We start from the raw sequence: 27378 nt of genomic DNA, 5'->3' as shown, positions 1-27378 counted from the left end.
ACTCGAAATGACAATATTCGACCATCACGCTGACTCATGGTCGCTCTCGAAAGCCCGACTACATTACCCACACGGCACCTGTCATGTTCTGACGTCATCAAAACAGGAAGAACCCGAGCTCGGGCAGTAGCGCTGCGGGGGTTTGAGGAGGGCAGCAGGGAAACGGGAACTAGAGTGAGTGTTCCGTGAGACCAAAACACATTCCCCGCCCCGTCAGTGGTCATGGATGACGCCCAGGAACGGTATTTTGTCGTTCGGGACAAATAAACCCGACGGGCGACGCCTTGTTCCCCCGGTTCTTCACGGTCGACCGTTCACTTATGATGGAACGGGCGATGGAGCAGCTAAACGTACAGCTCAACCGGCTGACCCGCTCCCTCCGCCGAGCCAGGACCGTGGAACTCCCGGAAGGTAACAGCCCTCCACCAGGTTTTATCCTAAAACAATGTGTTTAGGTATTTGTCTTTTTGTGACAATGGCTGCCTGGAAACGTGTAGAATTAAATTTATTTATTATATTTTTCCGCTGCGGTTTTGTTTACTCCTTAAACATGAAGTTGCAGGCAGTCTTTAGATACATCTGTGTAGGACTGGTACGGATTTCCAATGATCTTTATTTTGTGTATATAGAAAGTCCAGTTCCACACTTAGGTGCCTAAATGATTTAATATTTTGACAAAGTAACAGTGAACAATGATAACAGTACTCATAACAATTATAAGTTGATTTCTTAATGTAAAACATGGAAGGAGACAAAAACAACAACCTCCTAAAATACTATCTAGAAAAACAAGAAGTTAATTTTATAATTTATAGCTTACTTTTGTCTTATTGTGTTAAATTGATATTTGCTTTCTTTAATTCTGACATTATATATATAATTGATGCTGACAACAGGTAAAAAATGTAGGTCTATAGTTTATTCAAAGGTTGCATCCTGATTTTGGATTTATTTAAAAATCTCCTGTGGGACCTCTTTTCTATTTAATAATATTGTTTTAAACATGTGTGAGTAAAACTCAGTCTAAGCTGATTATTGGCCATTGCAGATAATCAGTCAGATTATCTGCTGATGTACTTATGTTATCTGAATGTATTCAAATTGAAATATACATATACAGTATTTTATATAGGATTTAGAATTGAGTCTACTGAATGTAATCCATTTAGCCCTTTTTTGTGTCCAAAAGGGGACTAGCAGTTATTATGTCTTTTATCTATGAATACATATATTTGATCCCTTTATGTTTCATAAACTGAGCATAAAGTTTAGTCTTTGTGGCAAAAATGAAATTATAGCATGTAACAGTGAGATATAAAATGTCTTCAATGTGCAGATACTGGAGAGTAGCACCAGTAGCGCTTATCACACGTTGATGCCAAACCTGTAATCAGCATCAAAATCATCATCATCAGCCGTCACTCGTGGTCGAGAATGTCTATCCTCCTTCTTGGTCCTTGTGGGTCTTCAGGTGTTGGGAGAGCCCAATCCTGGACTCGGCTATTCTTGTGCTTGTGTTGGGGGCTTTGGTTTGGGCCTGTTTGACAGGTGTTCTCTCTTTCCTGAGTCGGTGCTTGTTTTCTGATGCATAGTGGAGGTCACTGATACATCGTGCAGCACCCTGATGGACAGAATGTCCCCAAGTCGTTCTGTTTTTAGCCATGTCTTCCCAAACCTTGAGGTCAATGTGGCACTTTTTCTGGTCTATGTGGCACTTTTTCCGGTTTGTTTTGATGTTGTTCTTATACCTCTCCTTATACCAGGAGCGCGTTTTCCTTCAGCGAAGGTCTTGTTTTGGGAGGTGGGTGTCAGATATACGAACGGCATGTCCAATCCATCTAAAATCGTGTTGAATGATGGTGGCAGTGATGGTGGAAATGTCAACCTTCTAATAAAACCTCCTAATACTGCGATTCCCACAGTTTATCCTGAGGATTTTCCAGAGGCATTTTTGATGATAAACCTCAAGTGCCTTTAAGTGCTTGACCCATACAGACGAGTGGGAGCATTACTGCTTTGTATACCAGGATTTTTGTCCTTACCTGGATTTCACGGTCTTTAAAGACTCTTTTTCTGAGCTTTAAAGAAAGCCCCACTGGCACAGAGGAGGCTACGCTGTATTTCATCATCAATATTCACATTTGATGAGGGAATGCTGCCAAGGTATGGTAAGTGGTCTCCATTATCCAGACTAGTGTTGTAGACTGTGATGTTCGAGGGTAGAACAGGATTGCCAACCCTGAAGGATCCCGTCTCATCACCTACGTTGCCGGGTACAGCAGCTGACATGTTGTCATGCAGCAGTCTCATAACCTGAATGTACTTTTCTGCGCAACCAATTTTAGCCAGAACCAGCCGGAGAGCCTGATGGTTCACCTAGTCAAAGACTGGTTAAGTCTATGAAGGCCAGGTATAGGGGTTGATTTTGTTCCTGACATTTTCCTTGGATTAGGCTGGTGATGAAAATCATATCTGTGGTGGCCCTGTTTGAGCGGAAGTGACTCTGAGACTCAGGAAGGATGTTTTCTGACAAGGGGCAGTTTCTTGGCCAAAATTCAGGCAAGGATTTTCCCAGTGGTGGAAAAGTAGAGAGATACCAAGGTAGTTCCAATAGTCTGCCTTGTCTCCTTACATGAAAATGGAGACAATGAAGGCATCCCTAAGTTGGGCAGGGATTCTCTCTTCCTACTGTATTCTGAGAAACAGGGCATGGATGTGTTTTAGGATGTTGGCTCCAGCAATCTTGTTGTTGTTCATCTTTCTAATAGCATCCTGTACCTCTTCCAGGCTCGGCAGTATTCCTTTGTTCTCAGTTATTGGCTGTTGAGGGAGCTGGTTCAAGGCCTCAAACTGTGGGGTAGTGTCCCTATTCAAGAAAGCTTCATAATGCTTTTTCCATCTGCGTGTTATTGTTCCCCTGTCTTTCACAAGCTTGAGTCCATCTCTAGATATAAGGGGGGCTAGGCAGCAGTGACTGGGGCCATATACTGCTCTTGTGGCTTCAAAAAAGCCCCTAGTATCCCCAGAATTGGCAAGTAGCTGAATCTCCAGGGCCTTCCTGGTCCACCATTCACTTTTAAGTCTCCTGACCTGTGATTGGATGGCTGTCCTTTGCTTTGGAACAGGCTGCTGTTAGCCTTGCGGTTGATGTAATTTTGCCAGGTTACTAAAGTGTGCCACTTGATGACAATAAGCTGCTGAATTTCTGTGTTCTTCTCATCGTACCAGTCTTGATGTTTCCGCATTTTCAGGCCAAGGATGCTTTGCAGGAGTTCATGATAGTTTAGGAGAATGTGTCCCACTGCTTTAAATGTCATTTGAATATTTTTCGAGTAAGTCTACGCTAAGAGCAGCATGTAGCTGTTGTCAGTGAATGGGGCCATACAGCTGGTCTATATTGCGTTTTGGCTGCATTTGCTTTCTCTTTGCCTCCTTTTTTGCAGTAGGCGGAGAGACATGATGTAGCAAATGAGGAGGTGGTCAGTCCAGCAATCATCAGCACTGGTTATTGCTCTTGTGTTCAGCACATCATGACGGTCTTTAGAGTGGATGATTATATAGTCAGTGACGTGCCAGGTTTTCGAGCGAGGGTGCATCCATGAGATTTTGAACTAGTTCTTTTGGCAGAAAGCGTATCAGTGATGACAGGGTTGTGGTCTGAGCATTTTGTCAACAGTAATTTCTCACTGCAGTTGGTATTTCCAAGCCCCTCTTTTCTACGTGTGCCTCTCCATAGGTTGTGGTTGCTCTGGCATTGAAGTCTCCAAGAAGGATTAGCTTGTCTTCCTTAGGGGGTGTCCGATCAGGTCATTGTAGAAGACATCCTTCACCTCTCTCTGTATGTCAAGCATTGGTGCGTACGCGCTCATAACCTGATTGCTGGCAAGCATCAAGCATATGATCATTCATTCAGGCGTTTATTAATGCCCACAAGGATTCCATAGGGATGGGTAATGAGGTTGTTCTTAATTGTGAGGCCCACTCCATAATTCATTGATTGTCAGCAGGTTTCTTTACCAGAAGAAAAGTATACTTTTGTGTATATACACTGCTCAAAAAAATAAAGGGAACACTTAAAAAACACATCCGAGATCTAAATGAATGAAATATTCTTATGAAATTCTTTGCTCTTTACACAGTTGAATGTGCTGACAACAAAATCACACAAAAATTATCAATGGAAATCAATTGTATCAACCCATGGAGGTCTGGATTAGGAATCACACTCAAAATTAAAGTGTAAAAACAAACTCCAGGCTGATCGAACTTTGATGTAATGTCCTTAAAACAAGTCAAAATGAATCTGTGTTGCTTCCTGAGAGGACACTATGATTTCACAGAAGTGTGATTGACTTGGAGTTACATTGTGTTGTTCAAGTGTTCCCTTTATTTTTTGAGCAGCATATATATATATATATATGTTTCAGACCGCATAGTGGTGATCCCTCTGGATGCGGGAATCCAGACAGGAGTTTTTGAGGCAGACTATGTTTAGGGTACCTTTTCTAACCTCCTCCTTTCCCTGGGCTGAGCAGAAGGGCTCCTAAATAGGACTGCTCAATCCTGGGTGCAGCTGCTGAGAAGCTCCTTCTCCTATATGAAAGTTTAGAATTGGAACATATCCAGTAAAGATGATCTGCTGCTGATTACAGTGCTTCCTGTGTTGTGTGCCATCATTCAAATGATCACACTCGATACCATAATACGGAATATAGAATCTGTGCTGTTAGTCCTTGAGGATCCCTTACATTTCTTTTATCTGTGGTTCTGTGAGAAATACAAGAGAGTGTGTAAAAACTACATATCAAATATGTAATTTAAGTTGCCTTCCATCTTAGCAATTATACAACACCATGTCCATTCAGGATTGAACCCAGCAAATCTCTGTATGAATAAATAATTATTTGTTCAAACTCTGCTGAAGACAACATGTGAGCTGGCTATGCTTCGTTGCCCAAAGATTAGGTTAACATTGTTTACACATGTACTCATTATTTATGTGCACAGTCAGCCCCTGAAACAACCATCATAATCAAAGAGTCTCAAGTTATTTAACTTTTATTTTTCTCTCCTTGATACCATCCTGCATCTCTCATATCGTCAAGACTGCCATGTATGGCAAGCTTCTGATAGTTGGAAAAGTGCCTCAGAGGCCTGCTATTTGACTGCATGGGTTATCCAACCCATGTCACACTATAGTTACTTCACCACCTTTTCGATATATCCAACCTACACTATATAACTGTTAATCTGTTCAGAGAAATACATTTAGAAAATATGCAGAGTCCGGCACAATTGTCCCCCCCTTTATCCCTTTTATGGTACTGCAATCACATACTAATTTATTCAACCCTACTTGCATGTGCAAACAGCAAACAGGAAATCGGGAAAGTGGATTTTGTTTATCCCACTGACCAATGATGATCAATGAGACACACACACACACACACACACACACACACACACACACACACACACACACACACACACATACGTACACACACACACACACATACGTACACACACACACACACACACACACACACACACACACACACACACACATTGCCAACTTCAAGTTCAATATTCAAATTCTCTATCTGATTATATTGTTTATCCCTAAAGCATGTAAATTTTTACACTCCCTCCGCAGACAATGAGACTGCAGTTTACACTCTCATGCCAATGGTCATGGCTGACCAGCACAGGTAAGCATCCTACCAGACTTCATAAGGCATTGCCTGTTTTGGTTAAAAAGCTTACTACCATTTCTCACTTTCTCACTTTTCTGCACTACCTAAAGCTGGGAGTATCTGTTTTATTATGTGTTTCATAAGTGATTAACACATATGCCTTTCTATTCCTCACAGATCAGTGTCAGAGCTGCTGCTCAACTCCAAGTTTGATGTAAACTATGCCTTTGGACGTGTGAAGAGAAGTTTACTTCATATAGCTGCTAAGTAAATATATTTTTCAATCTGCAAAAAGCAATCTTAATTTCTTCTAACCTCCTTGCAAGACTGGTTGTTGGGCCGTTGGCTGTTGCACTGACATTTCTTTTTTTTCTAGTTGCGGGTCAGTAGAGTGTCTAGTTCTGCTGCTGAAGAGAGGGGCCAATCCCAACTACCAGGATATCTCAGGGTGCACACCATTGCATCTTGCTGCCAGGAACGGGTACAAACCCCTTGAAATTTCAGCTTCTGTGCAGATGTTGCGATCAGTCCTGTAACACATGGTCCAGTGAGTTCACATGGGGACATACCAATTTGTTTCATGCAGATTCCCTCATTTTTTTTGTATGTAAAGATCACTCAGCTATTCACAGTCACTATCCAAAGGTCTAACCTGCTGGGATTCAAACTTTATTGACAACTCTTCTCCTCTCCTGATCGCATTATTCGGTCCCCAGTAATGTGTCCCCAGTCATTTCTACACCTCCAATTCATGTTTTGTTAGCATTTCCCTCTGGCTTGGCAATGTACTACTCATTGTTTATTTTTGAGGTGTGGCCAAAACAAGGGTCATTTTATCAGCTATTTTTGTTGTAATTTGCATGTAATGAAAACACAGTTTTCAACTGTTTTGTGGGAATAATGTGAAACACTGAACATTATGCTAAATGTCTCTGTCTCTTGTCCTCTCTCTAGGCAGAAAAAATGTATGGGTAAACTATTGGAATATAACGCTGATGTTAACATTTGCAACAATGAGGGATTGACTGCTGTGAGTAGAATTCATGAATCTAGATGTTGTTCATATTGATTTACCTACACATTTCCAGTAATATATTTAATGCTGATATACTGTTCTTATGATTCTTTCTCTCTCAACCACTGTTTTAGATCCATTGGCTGGCAGTGAATGGCCGGACTGAGCTGCTCCATGATCTGGTCCAGCATGTGTCCAACGTGGATGTGGAGGATGCAATGGGGCAGACTGCATTACATGTAGCCTGTCAAAATGGGCACAAAACTGTAAGACCATTTAGAAATACTGCATTAATTGCTCAGGAGTTAAATCCCCCAGTACCCTAATTAATAAATAGTTAAAATGGGTGTTGATTCTCCAAGGATGCGTTGATTGTTCCTGCCTCCACTGGCTGAATACCAAGTTGATGTTTAGGTCTAAAGTCAATATTAGTCTTCCTTTCTGAGTCACTGCTTTCATTCCAGCCATTAGGGATGGGTAATGTCATCATTTTAAGGTTAATGGTTTTAATGCTCACTCAGATACTAGTTTGTGTTTTGTTTTGGTCCTTTTGTGGAATTTCGACTTTTTTTAAACTATGAATCTGTTTCTTAGCAGGAGTTGCAACATCATTTAACTATGGATTTGTTAAACTCAGTTTGACTATTTGAGCTCAGGTCAACATTCTTTGAGATTGCATAGATTTAACTTCAAATAGAACCATTTAACTACACAAACAACATAGGAATGTATAAAAGATATTAAAAATGTTCCTTAAAATCTTAAAGGGGAGTTCATGATGTATTTTCCCTTTTACAAAAAAAGGAATTGTATACTTCATCAGTGTTCTGCATTGACTTTTACAAAATTTGACATCGTTAAATGCCTTGATGGGATTTTTTTTTGGAAATTAAGTCCAAAGATGACTTCTATATAGCAATTATTGCTTTATACTCAATAATGTTAGACCTATGCTTCTTCAAGATATTATACTAGTGTTTGGACGATATCTTGCCATTTTACACAGTGTTGTTAAACGATTATTATGACATTTATGTTGATAACCACCAAAAACTGTAGGTAGTGGCCATACAAAAGATTTCTAGCACAAAATAAGCTGACTTCTTGATCTTTATCTTCTACAATAGGACTTTTGAACCATATATTGTTATAGTTCTGACTATCAGATCCTGGTCTCCTAATCTAGCTAAGCACTGTGTGGGAGCCAGCCCCCACTTAGGGAATTTCTGCGCTAGATATCGTTATACTATTCAGAACAAATTGAATAGCCTCGAAAACAGAACTATTAGTACTGTGAGATGAACTTAAAAGAACTGCTTGCAAAAACAGGACTGTTCATAGCCTTTTCAGCTAGCATACTGTTTTCCAGTGCATGAAATGTGTGTTTTATCTGGCTAGACGGTGTTGTGTCTTCTGGACAGTGGAGCTGATATAAACCGACCAAATGTCTCTGGAGCCACGCCTCTTTACTTTGCTTGCAGGTGATGTCATCAGTGACCTTTTTCGCAGTGTTATCATTTAAGGTTAGAGGTTTTTGGGGATTAGTGTCTCTCAGTGATCACAGAAAGTTGATGCTAAAAAGGAAGCTTTACAGAGTATATTATTACTCCAAATACTATAGTTTTTGAAGTTTCTAAAATATATATTTGTGTATACAAATTGCAGAATATAACAGATATAATGTATGAAAAATGTCATCCCCTGACGCTGTATTCAATTTAACTTGTGTTTTATAGCCATGGCCAAAGGGATACAGCACAGATTCTTCTTTCTCGAGGCGCCAAGTACCTTGCCGACAAGAATGGAATCACACCATTGGATCTCTGTGTGCAGGTCAGGACCTCACCACAGGGAAGGCCTGTCTCCTCTGTCATGTTCTGACTCATGTCCAGTGTCTCCCTTGTGTTCAGGGAGGATATGGAGAGACTTGTGAGGTCCTTATTCAGCACCACAGCAGACTCTTTCAGATGCTTATCCAGATGACTCAGAATGAGGATATCAAAGAGAATATGGTTAGAGCATGTTTTCTAAAGATTTGAACAAAATTCGTATACGAAAACAGTTTAGTGTGAGCATAGAATAAAATGTGTTTGTGTATGCGTGTGTGCGTGCGTGCGTGCGTGCGTGCGTGCGACATGTAGCTCAGGCAGGTCCTTGAGCATGTTTCCCAACAGGGTGACAGTCATTATCAGAGGATCCTGACGAGTCTAGCAGAAGTTGCCACCACCAATGGACACAAGCTGCTCAGGTACAAAGTGAATGCCATTTGGCCTGAAATAGTTTCACTGATCTTGTCCATTTTAATCAGCCTAGGCCTCTCCACTGACCACCAGGACTCCGTAGCATGACTTATTCATGCTGTGTCCAATGCTCATAATTTTTGAAATATTTCCTCTTGACATATTATTCCTCTATACAGACTTGTGGAAAAATATAGGTGTTTCAGTAAATCTGATTGAATATAATTATATTTATGAAACATATTATTGCCACCTAATCGTAAGCAGCCACATTTTTATTATCCTAAATATCCTGCTTTTTACAGGTTTTGGTCAACAACTGTTTGTATTTATTATCCAGTTGTTTTATGTTAATGGCATTTAAGCTTTCCAAGGTATAATGTTCATTTTTTTTATTCATTAATACATTTTATTCATTATTGATGTATTTGAGGCCTGCCAAGTTTTTGTAAAACAAGTGTACAATCAAATGGTAATAGCCAGATAGCAGCCATTTAGTTACCAATGTGAGCTGAGATACGGTAGTTTATTTTTACCTAAGTGGTGTGCATCTTGCTCTCCTTAGTCTTTCCAGCAGCTTTGAAGCCCAAATGAAGAGTCTTCTAAGAATCGTTCGTATATTCTGCCATGTATTCCGCTTGGGGCCTTCATCACCCAACAATGGTAATGACATGGGCTACAATGGGAACAAAACCCCACGGAGTCAGGTTTTTAAGGTAAGTACAGAGTGTGTCAGTCTTACAGACTTTACTGCAGCTTCTTGGAAGAGCCCATTTGTTGAGACTGAAATAATTTGATGTTGTCCAACTAAACCAATGTCAGTAAGAACTGCTCCACTAATTGCAGATGTGCGTGAAACAGATGGAGGTGGAGACGGTACTAAGAGACAAGTGCTCTGCTGTCTTAGATGTAAGCCATCAACAAAGTTTGCAGTTAGTCATGTACCAAAGCATGTCAGTTATACTGACATGTTGGCTTTACAACTAGAGATTCTTTTTTTATTTACTATCATCAGTGTAATTTCGACTTTCAGATCTAATCTTCAGTGTTTCATCTTCTTTTTAAATAGAAGCACTAAAATTAACTGGAACTTTAAAATCTGTGGTGGATTAAGGTGCAGCAAGGATTGGGCAATATGGACAGTGTAATTCTCATAAATTCTACCATGTAATATAAGATACTAAAAGAATATAGCAGATCAATCTGACGCTAACAAAAAGTAATGGATGGCTACATAAACAGGAGGAATGATTCATGACACAGCGCCGTAATCTGAAATTTCTGTGTATGCTGTTATAGTGCCCAAGCCAAAGCAGAGCTTTCATCTTCCTCAACTTCTGCGATTGCTTCATTTTAATTTAACTTGGTATTGTTTGGAGAATTTCCCTCATTTCCTATAGTTTTCTGGATGCGGTTGTTGTTATAAAACCCTATGAGTATACTCAGAACACTTCCAAAACTAACAACAGGGTAGTTATAATTTTCTCTGAAGTATCTGAAAATAAATTCCACTTTCTGCATCTTCTTAGAGTTGTGTGTTGGGTATTTGTGTGAGCAATTGCTGTGAGAGGGAAATAAAAAAAAAAAAAAAATTATCTACTTTGTGTATGGCATGCCTTTACAAAATATTGGTGTATGTGGTTTATAGAATATCTTCAAGTCTTTTACAATATTCACACTCAAGCCTGATCCATAATTTTACCAGCCAGGTATTTAATTTGTGTTTGTATGTCGGCTTAAGTTCTCAGAAACAAAAACATCACAAACTATTGTTGAAAAAAAGATAAATGATAAGTTTGCTCCTATCTAGCATTGCTTTATCTTGTAACGGTCATTGTTTTCAAGGGAAATTGGTCTTATTTCAAATCTGTGCTGAAACTGTAAATTAACATTTGTGAAACTTGCAGATATCATGGAAGCCAAAGCCATTTTTTTTATGCTTGTCCACTTCTCACCTCTCTGTTGTCGGTCTGTGTGCGTGTTTGCTTGTGTGGACAGCCCTTGGAGCTGCTGTGGCACTCTCTGGATGAGTGGCTGGTTCTAATCTCCACTGAGCTGGACAGGAATAAGAAGAACCCCTCTTCCTCCACATCCAGCAGTGAGATAGCCTCTCTGCTTCTCAAACAGCGGGAGGTTGAGCACTCTAACTCCACGCCAAAGCTCCCAACATCTTTGGATGCGCAGATTGTCATGGAAACGGAAGTGTATGCGGATGGAGAGGATGTTATCTCCATGACAGCCAATCGGCTCAGTGCTGTAATCCAGGCCTTTTACATGTGTTGCTCCTGCCAAATGCCACAAGGGTCAGTGCTCGCTTGTACTCCAGTTTGACATGTCTATTTTTTAGCTCTACCCCCTTTCTTATTTAAATTCTGGCAGGACCTCATCCTATATTCTAATCTGATACCAATTTGAGTGCTGGAATGAGTTATTTATATCAAATTGTGAGGCAGATGCTACACAACAATTGTCAATGCTGCCCTTTTCTTGGCTCACTCTTGGCATCCAACTCTTTCATCACCCAGAATGACATCTCCTCACTTCATTGAGTTTGTCTGCAAACATGACGAGGTGCTGAAGTGTTTTGTAACCCGGTGAGTCAATGTGGCTCTCTGCCACGCATCAACCTCCTCACACAGTGCCAAGAGACAGGCTATTGATCTAGAAACTTCTTTCCTCTCAATTTACTTTAACACTTGTCTGTTTGTTTCCATACTTTCCCCTTCTCCTGTGTCTTCCTCTGTCCACGACTGTGCCACTACTTTTGAAGCAATCCAAAGATCATCTTCAACCATTTCCACTTCCTGCTGGAGTGTCCCGAACTTATGTCTCGCTTCATGCATATCATTAAGGGCCAGGTGAGAAGTCATTTTTATCAGGTGTTTGAAGAAAACTGGTTATGGAAGTCTCTTCTTTTACTTTTTTTGAATGGTTATTTAGTATTAGCAAGTATATAATTAAAAAAATATGCTTCACTACAAATATAACAACTACAAAAAATCAACTCTGCATGGCTTGCCAAACTGATAGTACTTTGGTGTGAGACTGAGTTCTTATAGCTGCACCTGCCAGATATTTTTGAATATACTGAACAAAATTGTATTTTATAATACCCAAACTTCATAATGGAATTTCACCATCTTGATTCCCGTCTGAACTGGATTTTTTGTTTTAAGACATTTAAGAAACTGCAGAACGTGGCTCCAAATTTCCTGTGTAAGGTGAAACATGATGCCAATACTGGTAAATAACAGTTTTATCTGGAAGGTGGTGTTTGCTCAGTTTACCGTTTTTCATTTGTTCCATAAATGAGTGCCAATTTGTCTTGAGGCATTTTCAGTTAAAAATCTTAACCAAGGTTGATTGCTGTTGTTTTATACACATAAGATTTGTTCAGTTTTAGTCTCACATTGCAATTTTGCAAGTGTCTGAAAGAACTTTGCATGACATACTCCCGTCCTTTTCTTGTTGCCTCGTCGCACTGCAGTTTTCTATATCTTGCAGGTATTGCTCCGCACAAAGATCTGTGTTTTGCTTCCGTGAAGCATATGTTTAATTGAAGAAAAAAGAGGCTTGATGAAAAACAGCTTCATGTGATTGCGTAGTTGTTACTAGTTTTACTCTTCTGATTTTTAATAATTTTCTATTGCCCTCCTCTGCTTCCCATTATTGGTCATTATTTTGCATGGCAGATTTTTTTGATATCTTGAGTGAATGTGAGTGTAAATTTGAATTAGAGACTTTTGCTTACTACATTAAGTACTTTTAAGGTGGAGAATGTCCTGTAAAATGTATTCACAAAAACAGATTTTACAGAACTGTATCTAAAAAATAGTCATTATTTAAAATCATGTTCTATAACATAAATATCTGTTGTATACAATAATATCAGTTGTATACAAGGTGCCGCCTGGGTGCAAAAATATATACCTGATTGCCTATAGTCTTCTATGTTTTCCACCAGGCACTCTGTCTTTCAATTTGTGTCTTCAATGAATTGTGGAAGTGACTTTGAAGACTCCCTGTCTTCACTTCAGGACCATTTAACCGTGTTGTAACCATGGCAATAACACTCGTCTTAAGTTGTATTCATGCAGCTCCATAAATTTTAAGTGCTGCTCTGAGTTTTGCGCCACTCACTCACTCTTCAGTATTCATACTTCAGCTGCTGCATTCCAGCCTCGTTACCCATGGATTATTGCTCACTGGGGAGCAGGCCCTTGTTTTAATTACAGACTTTAACCTGGTGAATTTGATTTCATCTCCTGATTCCTCTCACAGTGTGCCCTGTGGCCCCGGGAGGAAAAGCCTCTCGCTCTCTCTCCCTCCAAGGCTCATCATTCACTCCACCGCCAACGCTTAAAGAACAAAGGCATACATTATGCAAATCGAGCTCAGCCTCAACTCTGCATTAGAGACGAGTATTTCAACTGTGAAGGCTTTCCAGGCCGTCGGTTGAGACTGAAAAAATCCACAGTCTGAGACTTGAAAGACAAGCTAAGCAGTGATTAGTTCAGGGTAGTGCTGTGTGGTGTTGTTTTCAAGTTGTGTCATCCCCCTACCCCCTTTCACCACCTCCCAGCCTTTCAAGGATCGCTGTGAGTGGTTCTATGAACATCTCTTGGTGGGTCAGCCTGACTCAGACATGGTTCATCGTCCGGTCAACGAGAACGACATCCTTCTCATCCACAGAGGTACAAAATACCGCCACATGTTTTTTTCTTTTCTTTGTGCGAGCTCTTTTTGACATATTCATGTGGAAAGACATTAAAAGATCTATTTACTTTTGACATTTTCAAAGACATAGAATATTGCTTTGCATGGCACAGAGTTTTGAACCCCCGTAGGATCAACGTCAGCTATTTTTAGTGTCTCCAGACACTAAATTGTGGTTATTGTGTATTAAGAGGTTTAATATAGCCGAATCTTCGAAATAACTTGATTCGTTGTGGCGACCCTTAACAAAGCAGGCAAAGAAAAAAGAACAATTCAGCCTCATATGAACTTGATTAGTAATTGCATTTAATATGAAACAAATGTCAATTCAGTTTCAGATAAACTTTCATGATCTGACTGTGTCAAATAAAATGAATTTTAATGATGAACTAAATGTATTATTGGAAAATTGATAAAAAAACAAATTTTCCCCAGCTTTTTTAGATTTTTTGATTCCACTCCTTTTTTCCTGAAAACCTCCACTTTAATTTTTTATTCAGCTGAATGTTATTTCTCCCACCCTCACATCACCAGACTCCATATTCAGGAGCAGCTGTGAGATGGTTTCCAAATCCACCAATGAGAAACTCAAACAAGGCATTGCAGTCCGTTTCCATGGCGAGGAGGGGATGGTGGGTTTTGTGTTTTGTTTTTTGTTTTTCTTTTCTCTATTTGTGGGAGTAATGAAAGTTGGAAATAATGAAACTCCTATCATGTTCGATGATACTGGATACTCAACTCAGCAGTCATGATTTAATACTTTGTTATGGTCATTTCTTGATGTTACAGGGGCAGGGTGTGGTCAGGGAGTGGTTTGACATTCTGTCCAACGAGATAATCAATCCAGACTATGCTCTCTTTACTCAGTCAGCTGATGGTATGCAACACCTTTCTGATCAGGTTTATTATCAACCAAAAAAAGACGCTCTGTGTAGTATTAAGGTTAACTTCTGTGCTCCACAGGTACAACCTTCCAGCCCAACAGCAACTCGTCAGTGAACCCAGATCACCTTAACTACTTCCGGTTTGCAGGCCAAATCCTGGGACTGGCGCTCTACCACCGACAGCTGGTGAACATCTATTTCACCCGCTCCTTCTACAAGCACATACTGGGTGAGAGGAACATGGTTATACTTAATGGTGACCAAAATCTGATGTCAGGATTACTAATGACTTAATTAGGTGTAAGATTCTGAGAACTGTTGCAAATATTTGGTGTTTATCCACGAATGTTTCACTTAAAAGGCAACTGAAACTCCAACATTAAGGTTTGTATCTCTGAAATCCAAGCTATGTCTTACAATAAACTGACAATCTGCTGTAGCTGATTTTTAGAGACCAATAAACAGTGTAATATTAAATTACCACAGCAATGACAACATTTTATAGCTTAAATGTCAATCAAGTGATAAAAAAAATCAGCTAATGAGCCATTTTGCATAATGATATTTAGAACACTTAAAGTGCATTTTGCTAATAGAATGAAGCTAAGATTTATAAATCACATTTAACAAAGGATTCTGTTCATGCCAGAAGAAGTGTGCAAGCTCTCACACATGCATTATATCAATCCATGACATTGATACTGTTTTATTTTCTCATAGAAAGATAATCTCTGTGTTGAAACAGGTTTTCAACCTTGAAACATTGTCTAATGTTCACAGCTTACTTGGTCTCAAACCCTCAATTACAATTCACATTGTGTGTTGTTTAAAATGCTAATTTTTGTCCTGTTATGTGTATAATGTGCTTGTGTGTCCAAGGTATCCCTGTGAACTACCAGGATGTTTCCTCTATCGATCCAGAATATGCCAAAAACCTGCAATGGATCCTAGACAATGACATCAGTGACCTTGGTCTAGAGCTCACTTTCTCTGTGGAGACAGATGTGTTTGGGGCGATGGAGGAAGTGCCACTCAAACCTGGAGGCACCAGCATTCTGGTCACACAAGACAACAAGGCATGTAACTCAAATGCATCCATAATCAACAAACATTTGAATCAATGCTTTTCTGTATTGTTTTTGGATACTATAAAGTGTTCTTTAGTATTCTTTAGATTTGTTTTTCTTCTGGAAGTCCATCATAGTGGGATGTGTCATGTCCTTCTGCAATATTTACCTGTCTGTGTAATTTTAACACAATTAAGGTTTCTCCACTTTATAAAAGCAGAAGGTACTAAGCAGTTAGTATGTTTGGAACAGAGGGCCTTTTAAAGACAATCTAATTATATTTGTTGCATCCTCATTGAAAAGAAAAAAAAATGCAAATATGTATTTTATTTCTCTTTGTACCCTCTGTGTGTACACACACACACACACACACACACACACACACACACGCACACACACACACACACACACACACACACACACACATACACCTATCCATCCATCTTCTTCCCCTTATCCTGCACACAGGGTCGCGGGGGGTGCTGGAGCCCATCCCAGCTGTCTTGATAATACAATCTTTCTATTTAGTTTTTTTGCGTATTTGGTCTTCTACCTTGCATAAAAAGGCTATATATTCAAGTGGATTATTCTTGTATGCAAGCATCTGCCCTGGTGTTTGTAAAATCTACTTGGTGCAAAGCTGTTCGTGTGTCTGATTTTTCTGTTTCACTTGAAGTGCACTGTGCTGATTGAGGCAGCTCTTGTCAAAAATCGATGGGCGTACAAATATTCAGTGGAGCAGAGAGGAGTGACTTTTTTGAGACGCTTGTGAAAAGTGCTGCTGATGGCCAATAATAATAGATCACAAGTATGAAACTGTTGACAAGTGTTTGGTTTTTTTTTTGCCTGGGTATACATTTGTTATTTAGACCGTTAATCCTACTCCCTGGATTTTCCAGGGCTGGAGCTGATCCCAGCCAGCAATTGGTGACAGCCAGTTACACCCAAGGCTTTTATCAGTTCATCACATAGCCCCTGCATCTAGAGACGCTCACCAGCTATGGCGTATTATGATTTTGAACAGTGGGTGGAAGCCAAGGTCTCTGGAGAGAACCCATGTGGTATTCAAACACACAAATCCATGCAAAGATCCCAGTTGGCCTTCAAACATAGGATGTTCTTGCTATGAGGCAAGGGTGCCAACCATTGCTGCCCACTGTACAATGTTGCTGCTGCATTACCTCGTGGTGTTTTGACCTGCCAAAAATCAGTTCCTTTAAAATGCTAGAAAGTAAAGTAAAAGGAAACAAATTGGATATTGAGAGTCATAATAAAGTCATAAGACTTTTCAATCTTCTTGACATGCAATTGGGTGTCTCAAAGTGGCACTAATGACCGTAGTACCATCAGCCATGACTGTTACCCATTCGTTTGTTGATTCATTGTTCATTTAGTCTAAGCGGCTGATGTCTCTTCTCCAACCTATTGGCTATGACTCCCAATTCCACAGAGCAGTTCCTCAGTGTGCCTCTAGATGGCAATGTTTTCACAAGAGAGACCGGCCTCCCTAAACCGGAATACAGCTCTGTGAGAGCTTTCTGTAGCCTATCAGTGCATCTTAAAGACTTGAATCCCTGTATGTGTGTGTTTGTGTTTGTGGCGTGCTTCTCTCTTCATGTTTTAGGCCGAGTATGTCCAACTAGTGACTGAACTACGAATGACGCGGGCCATCCAGCCCCAAATAAATGCCTTTCTGCAAGGATTCCACACCTTCATCCCCCCCTCACTCATCCAGCTGTTTGATGAATATGAATTGGTGAGTTTTAAATCAGTCTTACAGTCTTTCATCCCACCCCTATCCACCCTCCAGCAAGCTTCTGATGTGGGCATTAACCATGCCTTGGTTTGGATGGGTGGAATCAGAAGGCTGGGGGTCACCTTGAAGCTCCTCCCCCTTATTCAGCTTAATTTGATGTTTCTTTTTTCGTCAGCCGCGTGTGCTGTCCTCAGTCCTGGATAGATCAATTATGTAGCAAGATGATTATTCCCCCTTGTGTGAGTCGGACACGCCTCGGTCATGTTGTCATTGCAGATCTCAGGGATGCTGACAAGTCAACAACAGAAAAGCTTTTTCAATCTCTGCTGCTGCCACCATAACAGTTTAAAAATCACCAAGCTGTTATTCTACATTTTATATGTGGCCTTCAGATTCTCGTAGTACCCCAAAGCATTGGTCAATTGATCTCCTAACTAGAGGTATGTTTAAATTAGGTGTAGACTGATATGGTTTGTTGGGTCTCATAGTGATTTCTTTGTGAGTCAAAAAGGGCAATTGCAGACATTTAGTTTGAGCAAATTAAACTACTTCAAATGTTAAATGGGCACAAACTCAAATCAGCGGCTACCTTCAAAACTTTTAATGAAATTTCCTGTTTTAAAGAGAAATAAAAAGGCTATTTAAAAGTAAATCATGTTTAAGGTATAAACAACCTTTCTGAATGGATTTAAAATACATAAAGGAACAAATACAAACTCACTAACTGAGTTTTGTTATTAAACCTTTTGATAATCATTGAAACTAAATTTCAATCATTCATAAATCATTATTGTTGGGTCATTGCTGGTTTTGAAGAGTTTCATTTCATGGCATAAAGTATGACTCAAAAGGCAGAATTACATTGTGTCTATAGCAGTTATTAAAAGTAAATTCACTTTAAAATGGTTTATTTTGCATTTGTGAATATTGTATTTGATATTATCAGAAACTCGGTTACAAGCTGACTGTATTCTTACATCATCACACATAATATAGCTAAAAAAAACGACAAGAGAATGTCATCATTGCATGGGGAAAGAGTTGGTAGCCTCAGGTTTTGAAACAATTGAGTCACAAGTAGGTTCCCCCTGTGCTGGTTCATGCTTTCCATTTTTACAGCTGATAACTGACTTCCCAGAGCCTTTGGATTTTGTTTTGAAGGCTGAAACCTCTTCCCTGCTTTCACATTGGAGATAGGAATTACTGGTGCCAGTTCAGCCAGTTATATAAAGTCAGCATGCCTCAGTCATATTGATCCCCTTTGCTCCCTTACCCCGATTCTTGTAGTCACTCACTTCAAATCCTGGTTCATGTCAATATTCACCAGGGGCTAAACGGTTCCTATGCCAATCTGTTTCTGGAGTGTTACATTGGATTTAGTGGGTCAGACTTTTCCTGATAGTGGGGTTTACTGACTTAAAATATGGGAGAAAAAAGTGGTTTGTCAGAGCTCTTAGTTGGCAATGTCCTCTATACCCCCATGCAAACAGTAAATGGTCTCAGCTTGTATGGTGCTTTCACACATTGTGGTTTCAAAGCTGCAATACAAATGTCTAGTCAAAGCTATCAGATGCAACCTGGGGTAGCAAACCCTCTGATTGGAAGAACGCCCTTTTCAAAATCAACCATTAGGACCAAGTTTTCCCCCATTTCTATTTCCACATTGTGCTACTGTCTTTGTGTACATACATGTTTGGTTGTGTGCATGTGTCTAGGAACTCCTGTTGTCTGGGATGCCAGAGATTGATGTGCAGGATTGGTACAGGAACACGGAGTACACCAGTGGCTATGATTCTCAGGAACTTGTTATACAGGTAGGCTACTCTCTGTTCTCCGTTTGGCTTGCTATTGTCGTCCATGATTACCAGTTTGCATGTCTTGCTGTAGTAACAGGTAGCTGATTAATGTAATTAATCAAAACTTTTAGAGCAATGGCGCATAGGGACATTATAACATAATTGATTTCCCTGCCTCAGACTTTAGTGTCTGGCTCAAAGCAACCAAACCTGGATTGTCTTTCCTCATCATTTGACCTGTTAGATATTGTTTGTGTCTTTTTTCCATGTGTCCCATGTAAATTACATTTGTCCAGTTGCTTTGCTCCAGTTCCTTGATAAGTTAATACACACACACACACACACACACACACACACACACACACACACACACACACACAGACACACACACACACACACACACACACACACACACACACACACACACACACACACACACACACACACACTGTCAGTCCCTTTGAGAAAGCACTGCTGTGCTGTGATCAGCAATGATGCATGTTATAAGACCTCATAGACCAAAATAAGAAAAAAGAATGTTCATTTGTTCTATGTTCAAGCATGAGATTGAATTTTTATTATCCAGGGCTGACTATAACAGCAGGTTTACACATCCTGTTTCTGTACCCGTTACAAAAAAACTCATGATCTTTAATTAACTAGTTGGACCTTTTACATGAGTCTCACATACCAGGTGAGTCGAATCACACACGTGTTTTCATCCCCTGCCACACTCCCTGTTGTGAAAATAGCGTCTTTCATTTTATCTAGAAATATTTCAGGAACTTTGTGGTTGGGGAAAAAAAAAAATGACTGTATACGGTTCACAGTAGAAGGATCAAGCACAGATCAGCATTTACAATCTCTCTTTACATGGTTAAAACAAGAGGACAGTTTATCTTAACTGCCAAGATTGGGAAAACAAAGTTTCCTTAAATATTTTAAAGCCGACGTTTTAATGTTACTTGTAACTCTTAAAAAAACTTTACCTTTTGAGAACTGCATTTTTTTTACCAGGTAGCCCTCAAGTTAGCTACTTGCTATTATGTTTTAGTGGTTCTGGGAAGTTGTGCGGAGCCTGACTCAGGAAGAACGAGTTTTGATGCTTCAGTTTGTCACTGGAAGGTTTGTATTATGGATTTTCATTCCTCTATATAGTTGGGTGGGTAAACATCCAGAGAAGTGAAGTCCTCCTCCCTCTCTTTCCAATCTCAGTTCCAGGGTTCCTCACGGTGGATTTGCTTATCTGATGGGTGGCAGCGGCTTACAGAAGTTTACCATTGCTGCAGTGCCATACACCTCCAACCTACTGCCTACCTCTAGTACATGGTAAACCTGCTGGCAATTCTTTTTTAATTTTCTCATCTTTTTCAGTTTAGAAAATTGTTACTAATACACCAGGATTAGAGTCAGGTGATAAAACTATTAGTTATCATTATTTTTAAATGAAGAGCAGTAAGCAAAGCGGCATCCATTATTCATGGTAATGCTCCTCTGAAGAGCTGCTAATCTCCACTGCAGGTAGAATATCAACATCACACACACACACACACACACACACACACACAAACACACACACACACACACACACACACACACATAATAACAGTGTTTTTTGCTGGATTTCTTTTTTTACTGTTGTCAGCCTCCAACCACTGTTTGCTGTAAGGTTTTGCTTAAGTCCTTGGCAGTCCTGGTAAAATCACGGTAAAAACTGGTAATATTAATGGCATCAATCTGTCACAGTATGCCACTGGAAAGAATGAGGGAGTGTTTGGTAACATTTTTAGCTTGTTTATAATGTTATAATCACTTAAAGATAATGCACAGCTATCTAGTGGCTTTGGTATTTTCAGGCTTACAAAAATCAGCAAGGTTTAGAACTGAAATGAAGTAAAGCACATTCAAAAATTACCTTTGCATTTAGTAGTTATTTAGAATAAAAAACAAAAATCACCTGAGTTTACATTTCCAGTCAGCCAAATTTAATTGCCAACTCTCTTTTTCATTTATATACAGTGTTTTTATTAACAGTGTTTTTTGATGGTCTCCTTATATGAAGGAATACAAACCCTTCTCTGTCTCTTTTGGCTTCTGTTGCATTTCACAGTTTTTATTTATTTATTTATTTGCTTGCTTGCTTGCTTGCTTGCCTTTGGCTCTGGCTAAATGTTTCTAAATCTAATCATATCAGATTTGGAGTCCCTCTCAGTGATAAGACGCTGTATTGCTTTTGTTCTTCTGTATTAAAAGCAACACTTTGTTGCAGTCACAGTCTCCCTGCTAAATTACCTCTAGAATGGCACTAGAATGCGTTTCAAAGCAATTAACTTTGTACCTGATGAAACCACTGCATGCTTCAGTCAAGCAGCACCCACATTCATTTGAGCAGAAAGAGAACTTAAAATGAATGTGGATCTACCCTAAAAATCGAAAGCAGGATACTGTTTTCAAGTAACAAAAGCATCCTTAAGTTATCATGATAAGTAGATCGTTTGTCCAACAACTTGCTCTCTGTATTATTGGTTAAATATTGCCAACCACGAGAGGGCAGTGTTTCAATTTTCAGCGCTATTGGTGGTTTTCCACTCCTGTGGCATGCTTTGAAATTAGAAAGAAGTTCTCCCCGCAAACAGGTTCTTCAATTTGCTGCAGGTCCCTCTTGGACAGGCATGGAATGATGCACCAGCTTGTGATCCACTGCGACCTCAGAGCTCACACTGTTCTGACTGTCTCTCCCTGATCTCTCTCCTTACACAGCATCAACATGCTGAAACTGCCTGAATACCCAAGCCAGGAAGTCCTGAGGGACCGACTTCTGGTAGCACTGCATTGTGGAAGCTATGGGTACACCATGGCTTAAACATCTTATCACTTCTTGCTGCTCGGAGGGACTGCAGCCCCCCTTCACAGATATATTCTATGAAGCTGACCACTGCTTTCTTTTGCTGGACAGAAAAAAAGAAAAAGGGAAACCCTGATTTTTTTTTTTTTTTAAGAAGCTGCTGAAGTGGCACAACTGAGAGGATCTCTTTCTCCAAACCTCCCATCTGTGCAAGTAATACCTTTTTTGTTTGTTTTTATACTGAAGCTTGTATCTGGGGATTTGTAGAAATGATACAGGGATATCTATTCTTTTCACATATTTCATGCTTTGATTTATTTGAAAAAAAAAAAACAAAGCAAAGCAAAAAAAACTGTATTTGTTTTAAATCCTTAAATGGAATACTCAATATGGAAATATAGAATAAAGAAATGGAAGTGTATTCTTCGTTATACATTTATAATACTAGCTTACTTGCTGATGTAGTCGAGCAAATTGCATCACTGTCTAAGAGATAATTAGGCCTGGTGCCCAAATAATCTCTTGGCCACCCCAGCTCGCTGTCAAACCATCACAGCTTTGTTTACTCAAATACAAATTTAACAGAATGAGTCTTTGCTGTGCAGTTAATGGTAAAGAAAGGAATCTGAGGGAAAATCCACTTGAAGCTGCATTAAAAAGATTGTTAATGTAAATCTTAGCCTTTCCTTTAGCACATTGCCCTTCTGGTTATATTTTTATTATATAAAACTGCAGAGGTTGCAGCATCTGATGATTGTTTTTTTTTTTTTTTATTTCATCAGGCTTTGGCTAAATAACATGATGATCCTAGTGATCACCTTTGTGCCGGTGCGTAGTTTCATGGAGGTCATCTTCAGAACCTTCAGTTATTGATAGCTGTGTTTTTGGCAAAATTTGGTATGCCAGTCCCAATGTCAGTCCTTATGTCCCTTGAAGAGGCAACAGTATATTTGTCTGGACGCATCAGTAACATGGGGGTACCTTTACCAGAAGAGAGAATCTCCAGAGAGCTGATTAGCTGTGATCTGCATTTTGTCTTTGAAGCATGTCCAACAAACAAGAGAAGAGAGGGTAAAACCACAAAGCATCCAACCCCGTTGCTCCCTTGCACACACACCACACACACACACACACACACACACACACACACACACACACACACACACACACAATTAAAATCAAAACAAAATTTAAAAAATTAAGAGAAAAAACATCTTTATTGACATTACAATATATTTACAGATATAAATGTTACCAACTGTGTTTTTTTTCAAGCTGGAAAAATGAAATTACAAACTTAATTTACAATCCCCAAACAATTTATATCTCAAAATTAAATGTCAGTCACATCAAAACATCATCTCTGGCATTTGAAAGTTTGAAGGATTTTATCAATTACTAGCATCATCCTGAATAATTATGATCTGGTTTCCAAGGTCAACCTGTCGTATATGAAAAAAAAAAGTTTGCCAAGTTGTTAGAAATAGCACCTGAAAAACAAATGTAAGGTGTGTTGTGTTCTGAGACACGTGTGTATTTGCGTACGTGAATGCCAAGCATGTCCAGCATCCTCACTGGACAGTTATAGGTTCTTTTCTCTTTTGTGGTAGATCTTATTTAATCAAAAACAGGTTCCAGGTTCTCTTTCTCTCCTAAAACAACCCAATGCAGTAAGTGCTCCGGGTTGCAAATTCAAGCGAATGGAAACTGACTGTGTGACAATTGTGTATCCAATTGTCTACCTAACTAACTTCTATGCCAGAACTCTCCTTAAATAAACACCAACAAAAGACCGTTGTTGTCATCAACTCATCTGCACTGCTACATATTAACTTACAAACATTCAGCTGAAAACAAAGGCCGTTGTTTTTAAATCCCTTGATGTCCTTAAATGCTGGACACAGCTCTACTCTCACTGATTTCAGTAATTTCATGGTTTCCTGTCATCATTTCTGCACTCATGCTATTCTGCATGTTTACATTGTCACTGTCCGTGTCACATCAGGCATTTTCCGACAATTCATCTGACATGGAATTGATTATCCTAACACTCCTTGGTGTGTCTCAGTTTCTAGAGAAAATAATCGTGAGAAGGTTCCCTGCTCACCAATCAGTGCATACCCGATCAATGCTAAAATAGAAAATGGTACGTATTAAGTGTCAAAATGTGTCCAACTGGCTGAGAAAGCTATGTAACATAATCATGCTGCTGATGTTAAACTGCGTAAAATGCTGCTTATTTTAAAGGCACCTTTTCAAATTTTATGTCAAAGCTGAACACACTACAGTAATTTCAACTTGCTTATTCTCTGTAGTAAAAAATGAATACATCTTGAATTGATTTAGTTAGCATTTGAGCAGTATAAAACTTGATTTAAATTTTATTTTTAGCTATGAATTTTTGTATTCGCCTTGGTGAGGTGAGTGCTTTTTCTGGGGCAGTAAGTAGAGGCTCCAGATTCATACAAAGAATTCTTTGCAAAGTACAACAACATCTGTTTGGACATTTATAGTACAAGCAGAAATCCAGTTTCCTCTGCTGAAAAAAGTTCTCTGACTTGAAATGGTGTCATCAGTTTTGCAGGGAAGTTTAATATTATTGACCGTGATGGCTATGCTGTAAATACAGAACTTACTTACTCTGCCTGATAATAAGTAATAAACACAGAGACTGATGATAATTAAATAATATAATTACTACACAATATTGTGCCAGCCTTTTGAAATACTGTAGATACTGCTGAATATCCACTCAAAGATTTTTCTTTTTCTACATATGGAGGTGATGTGTGACACGTTCATTCAGCTGAAAGACAGAAACAGAATAACTCTTGATTGTTGTGCGTTCAGGTGTAGGTCTGCATACGTGCTTTCTTCGGGGTTAGTACAGGTGGAAAGATGTTTCATTCTATCTTTAAAATGATCTTGAATACTGATGAAATCTGTTCCATGTAGATGGACTCAGTATTAATATATCTGCCTCCGAGGTTAAATGTAATTTTATTTTGCCTCAAATGTTGTGTATAATTCAAGGAGGAAATTGGAAAACCCTTCACAGCGTGGAAAATACCCCAGGACAATATCTCAGTGTAGCACAGGATCTTTTTTGTCACGTTTTTAAAGAGCCAGGATTATGCCATGTTCAGTTAAAAGAAAGTCTTCATTGAAAATATTTCAGTTTTACCTCGATTCTCCATCAACTCCCGTCAAGAAAGCCCACACTGTATATCAACACCAGTACCAGCATGATACCTTGAGTTTCTATGCTCTGCTTTGTTGGCTGAACTAGTTATGTGGGAAACCAGGAATCTGTGTCAGTGTTTGTATTTTTCATTTAAGTATTGGTGGCAGTATAAACTTACAGACCACAGTTATTATAATGTGGTAGTCAACCTTTAGAACTACGTGATATTAACAGAGGCAGCATGCATGATGCCTTGACCCCTTACCAAGTTAATGGCACCCCTCTTTCATCCTAATTAAAATGAAATTTTATTAAAAGTTAGATTAAATGTTTAGATCCTATGTCAGATATTGTAGCAGGTTCTTTCATTATGTCCTCACGAGAAAAGGGACTAATTTGGTAATTCATTTTTGTTAACCGAATGTGCAAAAGTATGATTTTGTGATTTGAAATGTTTCTCAGTGCTGCAACACTATCGCGAAATTTACCAGCGTTATAAAAATGAAGAGATTTCTTGTTAAATTTAGCTTACAGTTTAAGAAAAGAAAACCCAAACTGCGAATAAGCTGGGGAAACAGCAAATAACTTGTGAAAAAATACCAGATTATTGACTGAGTCACATTTACTTTTAATATGAGGAAAATCCTGTGTGGATGTTTGAAATGTATGAGCAAATTTAATAAGCTTGGTTGGTGAATGTGGAAATGCAGATTTATTCAAAGCATCTTTTGTTCATAACAGTTTCTGATCAGATTTTTTTTACCCAATATTGTGCCAATCATTGGCCTGGGTTTAGGTGCAGGTGACTCACTGATTTTCATACTTGTCAAAACTACCTTCATTCATATTTTCTACTGAAGCATCGGCATCAACGTTCATGTTTCCCATTAATCTGTATGGTGTAGTGAGTTTAAAACCCCCTGACAGGCTGCTAGATCACTACCTCCAGAGTCTGTCCCCACACGCTGTTTGGCAGTACCAAATATTCAAAACTGCTGGAGAATACCGTGTGGTGCTCGGAGAAGAAAAAATTTAAATCCTGTTTTCTGCTGAGTGTTTTCCAGCTGTGATGGAAGGTGGGTGTGGAAGTGCCGCCCAGCTGCCCCAGTTGGCTGAATATTCCCTGTATCTTTAAAGGTATATAATTATTATCTGTGTTTAATTCTTGTTGTTTAAGCTCCAAGTGAGTATTCTGCCATCATTTGTACATGTGCTTCTGTGTCTGTGTTCATGAGTAGCAATCTCCTCCAGGGATGACTTTGGCTTTGTATTTGTGTTCTGACTTGTGTAATACGAGATACATTCATGAAAGATGTTTAATTTGCTGTGCAGCAACGTAAAATCGTTTTTTTTTGGTTCTACCAGCTATACAGACACTTTGAATTTTTTGTCCTCTCTTTAATAGGATTGGGATTGTGTCATGAATATATTGCAGTATTACATAACATGCCTGGCTTTCTCCTTTACTTCAGTATTGGAGTGTACAAATTCCTCTCTATATATTATCTGTCAGTATTGTCCCGAATGCCTCCTTAGCTTTTGTAAACAAATGTAAATGTTTAGGAACAAGACTTTTTACAGATTTCTTTACATGTTGAATAATGTATTTTATCATATACTATGTTGTGCTTTGAGATTTATTGGATTAAAGTTGTTTTGACAATCCAACTGAAATTGTGCTTTTGTTAATGAGCTATCAAGGAATGCAAAAAACCTAAAGGGACACCTTGATGTCTTGTTTACTTGCTCATTTATATAACAGAAAATAAGCACATCCTCATCGTGTGATAAAGGCCTGATCAGTGATGCTTGATTTTATTTTGTTTATGTTGAATTGCTTGTAATAGCTTGTGAATGTGGGAATTTCATGCTGAAACAGTCCCTACTGAGAACTTCAGGACTGGCTTGGAGAGAAGAAAAGATACAAGGTTTATCTGCTGATGGAGAATGTACTGGTAGTTTAGCGAGGAACTGCTGTTCTGCCTATAAGTAATTGTGGCTCTTACATTTTTATGAAATAAGAAGAGGTTTGTAAGTGACCATTATCTTGTTTTTGATCTACAGGTATGTTGCTCAGTAACAACAACATTACCACCAGTACCGATTTTCACATTTACGGAAGGGTTTTCACAGCCATGTTTCATTGATTTTGACCAAAGGACCTTGACCAAATTCACAAACT

The 27378-nt window shown here is 39.1% G+C and overlaps 1 protein-coding gene across 3 annotated transcripts; it reads left to right on the top strand.

The window, feature by feature from the left end:
• The first annotated feature begins 140 nt into the window (after nucleotides 1–140).
• On the top strand, nucleotides 141–26864 carry hace1 (HECT domain and ankyrin repeat containing E3 ubiquitin protein ligase 1). Of its 3 annotated transcripts, none has more exons than XM_086154892.1 (25): nucleotides 141–411; nucleotides 5654–5708; nucleotides 5871–5960; nucleotides 6070–6174; nucleotides 6648–6723; nucleotides 6843–6974; nucleotides 8107–8189; nucleotides 8445–8541; nucleotides 8619–8720; nucleotides 8850–8956; nucleotides 9514–9664; nucleotides 9795–9857; nucleotides 10947–11251; nucleotides 11474–11542; nucleotides 11719–11806; nucleotides 13531–13642; nucleotides 14199–14296; nucleotides 14454–14541; nucleotides 14628–14777; nucleotides 15428–15624; nucleotides 17240–17371; nucleotides 19087–19185; nucleotides 20222–20292; nucleotides 20383–20496; nucleotides 21928–26864. In XM_086154892.1, the coding sequence occupies exons 1-25, from the start codon at nucleotides 321–323 to the stop codon at nucleotides 22028–22030; spliced, it is 2778 nt and encodes a 925-aa protein (XP_086011018.1). In that variant the 5' UTR covers nucleotides 141–320; the 3' UTR covers nucleotides 22031–26864. The 3 variants fall into 3 exon arrangements, with proteins under 3 accessions (XP_086011018.1, XP_086011020.1, XP_086011019.1); XM_086154894.1 differs by having other exon boundaries at nucleotides 20185–20292; XM_086154893.1 differs by lacking the exon at nucleotides 9795–9857.
• The last annotated feature ends 514 nt before the right edge of the window (nucleotides 26865–27378 follow it).

This window comes from Fistularia commersonii, chromosome 11, assembly GCF_037954325.1.
Source record: "Fistularia commersonii isolate RoL2024-O1a breed Wild chromosome 11, RoL_Fcom_v1.0, whole genome shotgun sequence".
In the NCBI taxonomy this organism is placed as follows: domain Eukaryota; kingdom Metazoa; phylum Chordata; class Actinopteri; order Syngnathiformes; family Fistulariidae; genus Fistularia; species Fistularia commersonii.
This window is presented reverse-complemented; position numbering and strand designations above follow the sequence as displayed.

Coding starts and splice junctions, on each gene's coding strand:
- hace1 (XM_086154892.1), top strand. CDS start 321: ATGATGGAACGGGCGATGGAGCAGCTAAACGTACAGCTCAACCGGCTG. Junction 11,807..13,530: donor TGCATATCATTAAGGGCCAG/GTGAGAAGTCAT, acceptor ACCACCTCCCAG/CCTTTCAAGGATCGCTGTGA. Junction 20,497..21,927: donor CTGCCTACCTCTAGTACATG/GTAAACCTGCTG, acceptor CTCCTTACACAG/CATCAACATGCTGAAACTGC.